A 14324-nucleotide genomic window follows, 5' to 3' on the forward strand; every position below is an offset into this window, starting at 1 on the left:
AGGCGAACAAGATGCAGACAACGATGTGGTCATTGCCATCAGCTTCTTAGCAACTCACAATACCACGAACACCGAAGACTGTACTTCGATGCAAGTGTAAATCAGTGGAAAACTGTGGAAAAAAAGATATATCAACTCCTCTACATCTCATTCTGTACCTAAAGATGTTCCTGGATCGAGCTCAAGTGAAAGCGAAGGTAAACTTTACGCGTTATCTTTTTTTTATAATTTAACCTTGTGCAGTAATCAAACTCATTTGAATTTGTAATTAAGGTCTGAAAAGTGAAGGCTTGAACAACCATATTTTTAGGTTGACAAGAAAGTTTGAAACAACAGTATTCAACTGCCCATCCCTTTGGCCTTCACACGTTTGCTGTTTATTTACAACCAGTGCTCAAGGTTCTTGATTATCCAGGGCTCAAACAAATGACTGGTCAAGAGACAAATTATTTCTGACCAGGAAAAACATTTAATTTGGTAACATTAATTTTTTAACCCACAGTTAATTATGTGAAGACAGGCTTTATAATCCTGGCGTTTCACATCAAATGTTTGGTTTTCAAACTCAATCGAACGTAAATTGAACGATTGAATTTGATGTTGTTCGGTCATCGAACGAAATCGAACTTACAAAAAATAAATGCAAATCAAACCAAATCGAACGTTCGATAAAGTTCGATGAGCTTCAACTTAGTTCTGTCGTCGAACGATACCTAAGCGAGTGGCTTATGACTTATCACAATATAATCTGAATCAAGCAAAATCGAATGTTCGGTTTTCCGTCATTTGATTATCAATGGGGATTATAAATGCATCAATCGATCCAGCCATCTAAATTTATGTTTCCTTTATTTCCATACTAATTTTTAGACCTGTGATTATACGATACCGTTTCCCATCACTTATTCCAAAACCATGTAAGGAATAATCAATAACTTTTTACTCGCTCATTAGGTTCTAATTTCTTTATTTTAAATTTAAGCTACAAGTTCAATTTGCAAACTTAATCGAATTAAATTGAACGCTTAATTTCGATTTCATTCGATTTGGTTTGGAAATCAAACTCATAAAAGAATAGTTGTCCGATTTTGTTCGATGACCGAACAACATTGAATTTAATCGTTCGATGCCTTCCAAATTTGTTCGATTGAGTTTGATGAAAAATTTGTTTGGTTTTGTTCGATGTGATATGCTGGGTATAATCTACATTTATTTTATTATATGTACAGTAAATCCTATGATAATCACCAATGTGTATTTTAATGTAGATGGGAACTTGGACCTATCATTGGGGCCAGCTACATGTTTACATGCACAGGATCTTTCTGGGAGTGATTCAGGTAAGCCCCCTCTGTTTTTTTTTTTTTTTTATTCATTTCAATAGAAAAAATACACACAAATAACGTATAAATAAACAAATACAATAACTGAAAAAAAATAGAAAAAAAAAATTAAAAAAAATTAAAAATTTAAAAAAAAAATTAAAAAAAAAATTTAAAAAAAATTATTTGTGACCTCTCACGTGAAAACGTACACTATCGGCTTTCTGTTGAACGGGTAAAATGTACGGCTACGGAACGGGTAACGCATGGCTCATAAAGCCGTGTGGAACAGGTGAAACTGTGGGGCTGAACAGCTCATAACTTATTCTGAACGCATGGTCATGAACAACTGAACGGCTTACGAAAATTTGTGAACGCAGAGCGATGAACAGCGGAACGGCTTACAATTTATTCCGAATGCATAGTGATGAATGGCGAAATGGCTTACAATATATATTCCGAACGCATTATACCCAGAAGTTATGTGTTATGAAAGATTATATGATGCGCCGTGAACATTTATAAACTTTTTTGTGAGATAAATTTTTGATCTTTTGGCACGCGTCAACGAGACCGACAGATCGCGTTTACTTTTCCTGAACGGCTTACTCAAGCCGCTCGCACGGATGTGCAGTTCTGAACGGATGACCTTTGCCGCTCGCACGGATGCAAATTTTTCCTGAACAGTTGACTCAAGCCACTCGCACGGATGCACGGAATTCAAATTTATAGTTATCATTAAATTGGGGATCTTTAAGGAATCGGAGATGTCTTTTTCAACTGTCATGTGAAATTAGAAATTCAGAGTTGTAGCTAAGAAAACACTAAGCCAGCTCTTCAACAAACCCAGCTGGCTTTTCTGGCCTTGGCAGATCTAAAAGTTTACCTTAGTCTGTGTTTTCATTGAAATTTCAGCCGGATTTAAGTTCTCTTTCAGCCGGTGAAATTAGCCGGCAGCCAGCCCTTAGCGACATCCCTGGAAATTATTTGTGATTTTAAACAAGTTGTGGCCAAGTGTGTAAATTAACTTGTTCAAGTGACTTTTTGGTGGGTTTATTTTTGGAGGAAATTATTATAAAGAGGGCATTTTTGATAAAGATTTTTGAATTTTCAAAATATTTAGATTGGTTTGGTTTTTTAGGATGGATTTGATTCGTTATATCGAGGTTCGTTATCTTGAAGTACTGTTCCATAAATTTGACTGTAACTTTGGCCGGGCTGAAGAATATCGTTCATTATACTAAAGACTTTGTTATATAGGTACATTGTAAACGGTTATGCATTGGAGCGTTTGTTTTTGTTTGATTCTGTCGCCGAAGTAAAGCGCTTGAAAATAAAAAAAGATTTGGGGCATTTGGCCGTCTTAAATAATATTTAACAGTAGAAACAGGTAAAAAATGTTGCTTCTGAGGTCATTTGGCTTGATTACTCTGATTAACGGAGATTGGAACAGGCTACGGCCAAACACTTCAAAGCAAAGGTTTCATATCATACCAAACTCAAGTCAAAGCGCACAATGCATTCTGGTACACAGGGAGTCCTTAGCTGTAGAGAAAATAACGGTCACAAAGAACACGTGTTTACATACATGTAGTGCTGGGCATAGGTCTTGGCAGAAATTTTTTTTATTGTTTCATAATGTCCCTGTGCTACTTATAGCAAACTCGGAGGAAATTTCAATTTTTGCAGTAATCAATTTTCTTGATTCAAAACAAATCGATATTCAGCCAAACATAGTATACAGTGGTTTGTTTCATATTTAAGGCCCATCTGTGGTAAGAATATGAGTGACTCTTGCTGTCTTATGTCTGACTGTTGGTAGCATTGGCTCTTACATGTAAGTGTTCACAGTTTTACAAGTAGTACGGTAATTCCTGTTCAGCTTGAACAATTTAAATTGTAAGATATGAGTCGCTTACGTACCCCTTTTATATTTTTAAGTTGTAGTAATACCCCAATCTAATTTACTAGGGTATCTAAAAATCCTCATGGGTCATAAAGTTACATTGTATGATTATAACAGTTACCCATCGTGTACTGTTGCCCCAAATTGTTTTTAACATGAGACGTCATCCAGTCTCTCAGATTCTAAATTTTTGTTTTAAAAAAAACTGGGTGTGACTAGGATCTTTTTTAGACAAGTTCAGAATTAATGGCTAACTATACCATCCAGTTTGTAAGGATTTAGTGCTTTACTAAAAGGTTCTGTAATAAATTTAAACTTAGGCCCTTTAAAATGCAGCACACTGCACTATTTCTTTTATTCACTATTGTGTAAACTGCTGCAGGAGGTTGCTTGAGAATCCTCTGAATGAGTTTCCTCTAAATGTATCTTCAGTAAAATAATAACAAGTACACTTCTTTTCTTTCAGGAGCAAGAAGAGTCTGACAGCCTTTCTGATGAGGATAGTAGCCACCATGAAGATGGTGGTACAGATTATGTCGACTCGGACTTAAGTGATGTTGAGGAATTGCTTCACTCTGAAGATGTAAAACTGCTGCTACCTTTACCACCACGAACACGTCAGCAGGACACATGGATCATTTTGATATGGCTTGTTTATTTTGTCCTAGTCTGGCAATACAAGAACTATGTAAGTGACATAAATCCCTAAATCATTTTCTTGAGCCAGCTGTCGATGAATTGAATGCTCTCTGGAAAGGAGTCAAGGTGAACACTTATCGAAGCCCATCTACTGCAGTGGAAATTCATGCAGCTGTGTTGTGTTTTGCATCTGATATTCCAGCAGCACGGAAACTTTGCGGATTCCTTGGCCATAGTGCAAAGAGAGGTTACTCTCATTGCTACAAGATCTTTCCGGGTAGTTTTGGAGAACAGAGGAACTACAGCGGCTTTGATGACCGAGATCAGGAGAATCTTGCTTTAATTACTATTTACAGCTGTATAGTGACTGTAAGGAGACACATCTAGTGAAAGAATACAGTACATCCTGACAGAGAAAGTTGACATTTTATATTTGCTTACAGGAATGTGCCACTTAATAGCTACATTAGTTAAAGCAAGGAGCCACAAAAAGTGTCCGTAATCGGTTAATTCACATTTTATCTTTGCTTTTAAACTGGAAAAATAATTATGCTGTGTATCCTGAACTATGTGAATGTGGTCACACTTTGAGGCTGCAATGTACATAAGCATTTATGTAAACTTTGGTCTTATAATGTTACAGGACTCATGTACATTTATTTGGATTGAAATTACATTGGTATGAAGTGCAACTCTATTTGAGACATCTGTCATTAGTATTTATAAGAAGATGCTACAGTAGAACCTCAATTTAACGAACCTGTATATAAAGTCATCGATTTAAAGAACTATGGTTTTGTCCCAATAATAGTGAAATATATTGAGAAGAACCCTGATTTAACGAAACCTTACTTTGCCCTTACTTAAACCGAGGTTACACTGTACTCCCCAAATGACACTATCCTGAATGTTACATAGATACACCTTTTCTACAAATAAGACATTTACCTTAGATGACTCAACTGCTTTAAAAATCCATCTAGCTCAAATGACCAAGACAAATTGGCTTAAACAACCAACTAAACAACCTAACCTCTTTGAACAAACCAAACTGCTTAAAACAATCACCCAACAGACTCAATTGAAACAGCCCCCTCAAGTTAACTGAACCGCGTCAAATGACCCGACCGGCTCAAATGACACAATTGGCTCATGTGACCCAACTACATGACTTGACCGAACTGGCTCGGGTTCAAACCGGTCCGAACAACCCATCTGGCTCAAATGACCAAACTGTCTCAAATGGCCTAACCGGCTCAATGACACAATTGGCTCGAGTGGCCCAACTGCGTCACTTGACCCTACTGGCTCAATTGATCAAACCAGTGCAAACAATGCATCTGACTCAAATGACCAAACTGTCTTAAATGGCCCAACCAGCTCAATGACACAATTGGCTCGAGTGACCCAACTGCGTCACTTGACCCTACTGGCTCAAATGACTCAACCAACTCAAATGACCCAACTGGCTCCAATGACACAATTAGCTCATGTGACCCAACTACATGACTTGACCCAACTGGCTCAGGTTCAAACCGGTGCGAACAACCCATCTGACTCAAATGACCAAACCATCTCAAATGACTCAACCAACTCAAATGACCCAACCAGCTCAAATAGGACAATTGGCTCAAATGACCCAACTACATGACTTGACCCAACTGGCTCAGGTTCAAATCGGTGCGAACAACCCATCTGACTCAAATGACCAAACTGTCTCAAATGGCCTAATCCACTCAATGACACAATTGGCTCGAGTAACCCAACTGCGTCACTTGGCCCTACTGGCTCAATTGATCAAACCGGTGCAAACAACCCATCTGACTCAAATGAAGAATCCATCTCAAATGGCCCAACCGGCTCAATGACACAATTGGCTCGAGTGACCCAACTGTGTCACTTGACCCTACTGGCTCAATTGATCAAACCGGTACAAACAACCCATCTGACTCAAATGACCAAACTGTCTCAAAAAGCCCAACCGACTCAAATGATACTATTGGGTCAAGTGATCCAACTGCATCAATTGACCCATTGGGCTCAAGTGATCAAACCATTTTAAATGACCCAACCGGCTCAAATGACACAACTGTCGCAAATGACCCAACCAGCTCAAATGACCCAACCAGCTCAAATCACCCAACTGGCTCAAATGACACAATTGGCTCAAATGACACAACTACTTCAATTGATCAAACCGGTGCAAACTACCCATCTGACTCAAATGAAGAAATCATCTCAAATGGCCCAACCGGCTCAATGACACAATTGGCTCGAGTGACCCAACTGCGTCACTTGACCCTACTGGCTCAATTGATCAAACCGGTGCAAACAATGCATCTGACTCAAATGACCAAACTGTCTTAAATGGCCCAACCAGCTCAATGACACAATTGGCTCAAGTGACCCAACTGCGTCACTTGACCCTACTGGCTCAAATGACTCAACCAACTCAAATGACCCAACTGGCTCCAATGACTCAATTAGCTCATGTGACCCAACTACATGACTTGACCCAACTGGCTCAGGTTCAAACCGGTGCGAACAACCCATCTGACTCAAATGACCAAACCATCTCAAATGACTCAACCAACTCAAATGACCCAACCAGCTCAAATAGGACAATTGGCTCAAATGACCCAACTACATGACTTGACCCAACTGGCTCAGGTTCAAATCGGTGCGAACAACCCATCTGACTCAAATGACCAAACTGTCTCAAATGGCCTAATCCACTCAATGACACAATTGGCTCGAGTAACCCAACTGCGTCACTTGGCCCTACTGGCTCAATTGATCAAACCGGTGCAAACAAACCATCTGACTCAAATGAAGAAACCATCTCAAATGGCCCAACCGGCTCAATGACACAATTGGCTCGAGTGACCCAACTGTGTCACTTGACCCTACTGGCTCAATTGATCAAACCAGTGCAAACAACCCATCTGACTCAAATGACCAAACTGTCTCAAAAAGCCCAACCGACTCAAATGATACTATTGGGTCAAGTGATCCAACTGCATCAATTGACCCATTGGGCTCAAGTGATCAAACCATTTTAAATGACCCAACCGGCTCAAATGACACAACTGTCGCAAATGACCCAACCAGATCAAATGACCCAACCAGCTCAAATCACCCAACTGGCTCAAATGACACAATTGGCTCAAATGACACAACTGCTTCAAGTGATCAAACCGGTACAAACAACCTATCTAACCCAAATGACCAAAACGTCACAAATGACCCAACCGGCTTAAATGACACAATTGGTTCAAGTGACTCAACTGGGTTAACCACTCCAACCGGTGCAAACAACCCATCTGACTCAAATGACCAAACTGTCTCAAATGACTCAACCAACTCAAATGACCCAACCAGCTCAAATAGGACAATTGGCTCAAATGACCCAACTACATGACTTGACCCAACTGGCTCAGGTTCAAATCGGTGCGAACAACCCATCTGACTCAAATGACCAAACTGTCTCAAGTGGCCTAATCCACTCAATGACACAATTGGCTCGAGTAACCCAACTGCGTCACTTGGCCCTACTGGCTCAATTGATCAAACCGGTGCAAACAACCCATCTGACTCAAATGAAGAATCCATCTCAAATGGCCCAACCGGCTCAATGACACAATTGGCTCGAGTGACCCAACTGTGTCACTTGACCCTACTGGCTCAATTGATCAAACCAGTGCAAACAACCCATCTGACTCAAATGACCAAACTGTCTCAAAAAGCCCAACCGACTCAAATGATACTATTGGGTCAAGTGATCCAACTGCATCAATTGACCCATTGGGCTCAAGTGATCAAACCATTTTAAATGACCCAACCGGCTCAAATGACACAACTGTCGCAAATGACCCAACCAGATCAAATGACCCAACCAGCTCAAATCACCCAACTGGCTCAAATGACACAATTGGCTCAAATGACACAACTGCTTCAAGTGATCAAACCGGTACAAACAACCTATCTAACCCAAATGACCAAAACGTCACAAATGACCCAACCGGCTTAAATGACACAATTGGTTCAAGTGACTCAACTGGGTTAACCACTCCAACCGGTGCAAACAACCCATCTGACTCAAATGACCAAACTGTCTCAAATGACTCAACCAACTCAAATGACCCAACCAGCTCAAATAGGACAATTGGCTCAAATGACCCAACTACATGACTTGACCCAACTGGCTCAGGTTCAAATCGGTGCGAACAACCCATCTGACTCAAATGACCAAACTGTCTCAAGTGGCCTAATCCACTCAATGACACAATTGGCTCGAGTAACCCAACTGCGTCACTTGGCCCTACTGGCTCAATTGATCAAACCGGTGCAAACAACCCATCTGACTCAAATGAAGAATCCATCTCAAATGGCCCAACCGGCTCAATGACACAATTGGCTCGAGTGACCCAACTGTGTCACTTGACCCTACTGGCTCAATTGATCAAACCGGTACAAACAACCCATCTGACTCAAATGACCAAACTGTCTCAAAAAGCCCAACCGACTCAAATGATACTATTGGGTCAAGTGATCCAACTGCATCAATTGACCCATTGGGCTCAAGTGATCAAACCATTTTAAATGACCCAACCGGCTCAAATGACACAACTGTCGCAAATGACCCAACCAGCTCAAATGACCCAACCAGCTCAAATCACCCAACTGGCTCAAATGACACAATTGGCTCAAATGACACAACTACTTCAATTGATCAAACCGGTGCAAACTACCCATCTGACTCAAATGAAGAAATCATCTCAAATGGCCCAACCGGCTCAATGACACAATTGGCTCGAGTGACCCAACTGCGTCACTTGACCCTACTGGCTCAATTGATCAAACCGGTGCAAACAATGCATCTGACTCAAATGACCAAACTGTCTTAAATGGCCCAACCAGCTCAATGACACAATTGGCTCAAGTGACCCAACTGCGTCACTTGACCCTACTGGCTCAAATGACTCAACCAACTCAAATGACCCAACTGGCTCCAATGACTCAATTAGCTCATGTGACCCAACTACATGACTTGACCCAACTGGCTCAGGTTCAAACCGGTGCGAACAACCCATCTGACTCAAATGACCAAACCATCTCAAATGACTCAACCAACTCAAATGACCCAACCAGCTCAAATAGGACAATTGGCTCAAATGACCCAACTACATGACTTGACCCAACTGGCTCAGGTTCAAATCGGTGCGAACAACCCATCTGACTCAAATGACCAAACTGTCTCAAATGGCCTAATCCACTCAATGACACAATTGGCTCGAGTAACCCAACTGCGTCACTTGGCTCTACTGGCTCAATTGATCAAACCGGTGCAAACAAACCATCTGACTCAAATGAAGAAACCATCTCAAATGGCCCAACCGGCTCAATGACACAATTGGCTCGAGTGACCCAACTGTGTCACTTGACCCTACTGGCTCAATTGATCAAACCAGTGCAAACAACCCATCTGACTCAAATGACCAAACTGTCTCAAAAAGCCCAACCGACTCAAATGATACTATTGGGTCAAGTGATCCAACTGCATCAATTGACCCATTGGGCTCAAGTGATCAAACCATTTTAAATGACCCAACTGGCTCAAATGACACAACTGTCGCAAATGACCCAACCAGCTCAAATGACCCAACCAGCTCAAATCACCCAACTGGCTCAAATGACACAATTGGCTCAAATGACACAACTGCTTCAAGTGATCAAACCGGTACAAACAACCTATCGGACTCAAATGACCAAACCGTCACAAATGACCAAACTGTTTTAAATGACCCAACCTTCTCAAATGACACAACTGCTTCAAGTGATCAAACCGGTACAAACAACCCATCTAACCCAAATGACCAAAACGTCACAAATGACCCAACCGGCTTAAATGACACAATTGGTTCAAGTGACTCAACTGGGTCAACCACTCCAACCAGTGCAAACAACCCATCTGACTCAAATGACCAAACTGTCTCAAATGACCCAACCGGCTCAAATGACACAATTGGCTAAAGTGATCAAACCAGTGCAAATAACCCAATTGACTCAAATAATAACTGCATCAAATGACCCAACCAGCTCAAATGATGCAACTGGATTAATAAAAAAAACTTGATTACAATTTACATGTTTGCAGTGATGTTCTAGCAGGCTGCACTGTATTGTGATAAATAGCTATTAATGGGATATGCTTATCAATCATCACAACAAAACGCATTGAGAAAGCCCTGTTACTTTCCTTTTACGCGATGATAACATGTCATGAGCGAGATTTCATTTCTCTTACCAAACTTGTCTCACAAATATGCTTTAATTTACTCAAAAAAGTTAAGGTTGATAGAACCATCTCGTGTTGGTTTTTTATGTAGCAAACAAATTGGAGATCCGTCTTCAGAAAGATAACGAAAACAAACAGCAGAAATCCACTAACGTAAATTTGACGGAAACAGACAACAGCAGAAATCCGCTAACGTAAATATGACGGAAACAAACGGCAGAAATCCGCTAACGTAAATTTGACGGAAACAAACAACAGCAGAAATCCGCTAGCGTAAATGTGACGGAAACAAACAACAGCGGCAATCCGCTAATGGAAATGTGACGGAAACGTAAACTCGCATTTCCGTTGCGGAAACATGACGGAAACGTGATATTATCACAGAGACTTGGATTTTCACGTTTCCGCAGCACGTAAACGTGACGGAAACATAGAGTTCTATGTTTCCGTCATGTTTCAGAAATACGGAAACGTGCGTTTTCGTCCTGTGCAACACTGACGGTGAAATTGTTATTAGCAATAACAACAATAACATTAGTGCCAGATGCGGTTTCAGCAGGTTGATTAGTACTACTAGCAATGACACAGAAATATCGACTGTTTGACGAAATGTAAATATTAATGTAAATTCTTGATTTATAGCAGGCAGATAGATTAAAAGACTTAGTTAAAAAACCTTAGGACCGAGCCACCAGATCAGTTTAACTTTTTGCGAGCCTCTTCCATGCTAATTATTTGGCCCATTGGCCGTTTGAACTCGAGCTCCACTAACTACATGTGCTGACTTCAAGCTAGCTAGTTGTGTAAGGTGCATGTTCTGACCTGAGTCTGATGTTAAAAGGCTTAAAAAGAAGTATTATAAAAAATGTCAGTCTGTCAGTAGGTAGGTAGGTAGGTAGGTAGGTAGGTAGGTAGGTAGGTAGGTAGGTAGGTAGGTAGGTAGGTAGGTAGGTAAGTACGAAGGTAGGTAGGTGGGTAGGTAAGTAGGTAGGTAGGTTAAGGTCGGTAGGCAGGTTAGGGTAGGTAGATTGGTGGATGGGTGGGAGATTGAGTTGGTTGGTTGGTACGCATAATGTACATACGCCAATGTCCTTTTTGCAAGATAATAAATAGTGTTGGTGAGTAGCCTTTATACCGAAAGCAAGTGAGTCTAAATCGCTATGAAATAAAATTATGCTGCTTTCAAGAAGATGTCATGCGTATGTGTGTAATCTCCGCCTGGCTAATTTTCTTCACCATTCCCTCTCAACAAAACTTAAATTGAAATGGCCGAAGATTCACGGTTGACTGCGCTGTGTAGTTGTGTAACTCAGCGCGTTTCCATCCTATTTTGACAATCTTGCGGAATTATGCGAATGCGGATTTGCTCCTTTAAATGAAAGGCCACATTACAATCTCGGCCACTAAGGGACGACGGTATTTTATTCGTTTTTAATATCCAGACAACCTTTGAATCCTTTTACAGTGATCAGTGTGCAAGTTCTCTTTACCATATCGATGGTGTATGAAGCGAAGAGATGGTATAGGAAAAAAATAATAATAAAAACAAAACTGTCGAATACTGTCTTGAAGCGACTCTTAAATTTCACAATCTCCAAGAGAGGGGTTGTATAACAATCTGCAGCGAAACTTGATTTAGCAAGCTCTGGACATAAACAGGATGACATATCTCGAGCGTGAAAAGATAAAATTAGATAAAAATTCCGGATTTTTCACAGTTGAGCAGAATTTGTCAAATTTGCATAACAATGTTAAGCAGCTGAGTGGGTATTCTTGGCGATATAAAAGATTAATTTAATTGTACTGCGTAGCTTTTCTGGAGAGGGTGGAATGCTTTGTCATAACCAACGTCGACTGAAACTGCAGCAACGATAGTAACGGAGCCTGTCTTTTACGGAACAATGCCTGAAAAAAGGAACTTTGTTTTAATGGCACTGCTTTCTGTTATCCTTGGTGCTTTGACCAAGGAATCTGGAGAAAGATTTTCTGAGCAAACAGAATGCCTTCGTATTTGCGGTCTGGCTCGACAAGAACGATCCAAAACAGGAGTTCAGGTACATTAGCAGTTTCAGATCTGCACTGCAATTAAGGGGGCCATGTCATGTAATTTTAGGCAATTTCGGCACTGACCAACTGATCATATAGAATTAACTGAAATATCACAATAACGGCTTAAAACTGTAGAAGATCTCAAAAGAAACACAGAAAGGCCAAAAAGCGGCATGGATGGACAAAATTCGCAAAGATTAAAAAGGATTGCGTTCAGGTAAGCTTGAAAAACGTCGGCCCGACGTTTTTCAAGTTTATCTCAATTTGTATGAAAGAGTCATTTATAATGCTCGAAAATCATTCTTGTTTGTTATGTGGCGGTGATTTTGCCAATAAAAGACTTTAAGAGTGACTTTTACGAACGGCCGAGCAAGAATTTGATTTCCTGGCAGAAATTGGAACATCGATTTTTCTTCGTTTTTTGCTCATTATTAGCTGTAAGGTAGATAAGAAACCTGATGTAGTTTGTTTCCCCTAGAGGTCTTCTAATTTTAAGAAAACAAAGAAAATCGATTTCGGTGGTCGAAGTCACAAATTTCCTAACTTTTAAACCCGAAATTAGCTATTATGAACACTACTCGCGTTCGCTTACAAAACCGCGCAGAGAAATTTGGTCACTTCCTATCAACATAAAAACTCTTTTTCTTTCGCTAGAATATAATTTCAGGGCTTTAGCGCAACTCTTCCAACTGAAAAAATGAACTGACGAGGAATGCTTTTTACGATAACAAAAATTTGAATGAAATAGTAATTTTCAACGGCAGTATTTAGCATGTGGTATAACATTAATTTTTTTCAATTCTTGCTCAAACGTGCATACAGATATTCTTATTAAACATACCTGAGAATTGGCTCGGGTTATTGGAAAGATTCTCACTTTGAGGGCATCAAACTTCGGCAAATTTTCACAGCATGACCGTAAACTGTGTAAATACTTCTAATTGCCAAACGCACGATAATGAATGTTTAACCCCAAATGCTCGTCTTTCCTTCTTCTTGCCGAATGTTCCATTGCAAAATTCCCTTTTCAACGAAAGAGTGAGATAAAAAAAGCCAACCTGGGTCAATTAAGGTCCATTTTGATCGCAAAACCTCTTTACCATTTTGCCACAAGATTTGATTTGTGACTTACGTGACATAATACACGTGACATGAAACGCGATATTGTGACGTAAGTGAGTCTGCGCAGTAAGAGCTCTGGGGTCGAGAATGTCACGGAGTTAAAATAACGCAAAACAATTCTCCAGCACCGCCAACGCAGTTTGAGGAAGCAAATTGATCGTTCTGGAGTTCTGTACACACTTTCGTCAAGAGAAAAGAACCACGATAAAGGAAAATTGCTAAGGATGAAGATGCAAAAGGAATTTCGCGCTTAACAGTTGCTTTGTTGTATTTTGGAGCCAAGAAATGTTTAGCTGTCAGTTAGGCTATTTTGATCGATATCACAACATTTTGTGGAACTACGATGCATTGGTAAATATGCTGCCTTCAACAACCCGAGCCAATTCTCAGGTATGTCTTAGATAAACATTTACATGTGTGTTTAAACGACAATTGAGAAAATTTGGAGTTATACCACATATTAAATAATTCCGTTGAAAACTGCCGTTTAATTCGACTTTCTAGTATCGTGAAAAGTATTCCCCACCTTTTTAATTATTTCAGTTCGAAGAGTTTTGCTTAAGCCCTGAAATTATATTTTAGCTAATGGAAAAGAGTGTCTCTGTTGATAGAAAGCATCCAAAGTTCTCAATGTGGCTTTGTTTGTGAACGCGACGAGAGTTAACGATAGCGAATTTCGGGTTGAAAATTGTGTCACTTTGAGGCTCCGATCACGAAAACTGACTTTGGTTTTTTTCTCGAAATTAGAAGACTTCTGGGGGGAACAAAATACATCAGGTTTCTTATCTACCTTAAAGCTATTAATGAGCAAAAAAATGAAGGAATTTGATTTTTAAATTTTCAGCCAGTGCAAGCGCGGTTTTTATTTAAAGTCCTTCTTAACTCAATTTAAAGTTTAGAGTTCTTAAATAACGAAAATAAATAAAATTACCTAAAATACCTGACATAGCCCCTTTAAAGTGCTATCATAACGGGCTGTTTATGCAAC

The 14324-nt window shown here is 40.0% G+C and overlaps 2 protein-coding genes across 3 annotated transcripts in view; both read left to right on the top strand.

Moving 5' to 3' along the window:
• Positions 1-11356, top strand: part of LOC144633258 (uncharacterized) — a 31746-nt gene extending 20390 nt beyond the window's left edge. For both annotated transcript variants that reach the window (XM_078492099.1, XM_078492100.1), the window contains exons 16-17: positions 10656-11052; positions 11153-11356. In XM_078492099.1, coding sequence (XP_078348225.1) covers positions 10656-10770 — 115 coding nt within the window. In that variant the 3' untranslated portion in view covers positions 10771-11052; positions 11153-11356. The remainder of the gene's footprint in view (positions 1-10655; positions 11053-11152) is intronic.
• On the top strand, positions 64-4655 carry LOC144633327 (uncharacterized). Its single transcript, XM_078492214.1, has 3 exons — positions 64-197; positions 1269-1340; positions 3695-4655. The coding sequence occupies exons 1-3, from the start codon at positions 165-167 to the stop codon at positions 3935-3937; spliced, it is 348 nt and encodes a 115-aa protein (XP_078348340.1). The 5' UTR covers positions 64-164; the 3' UTR covers positions 3938-4655.
• Positions 11357-14324: the final 2968 nt, after the last annotated feature.

This window comes from Oculina patagonica, chromosome 12 (assembly GCF_052425735.1).
Source record: "Oculina patagonica isolate OP01 chromosome 12, crgOcupat, whole genome shotgun sequence".
Lineage (NCBI taxonomy): Eukaryota > Metazoa > Cnidaria > Anthozoa > Scleractinia > Oculinidae > Oculina > Oculina patagonica.

Excerpts from the sequence above, each read along its gene's own strand:
- LOC144633327 (XM_078492214.1), top strand. The coding sequence starts at position 165 with ATGTTCCTGGATCGAGCTCAAGTGAAAGCGAAG. Across the intron at positions 198-1,268 it reads GAGCTCAAGTGAAAGCGAAG|ATGGGAACTTGGACCTATCA; the intron begins GTAAACTTTACG and ends ATTTTAATGTAG. Across the intron at positions 1,341-3,694 it reads TCTTTCTGGGAGTGATTCAG|GAGCAAGAAGAGTCTGACAG; the intron begins GTAAGCCCCCTC and ends CTTTTCTTTCAG.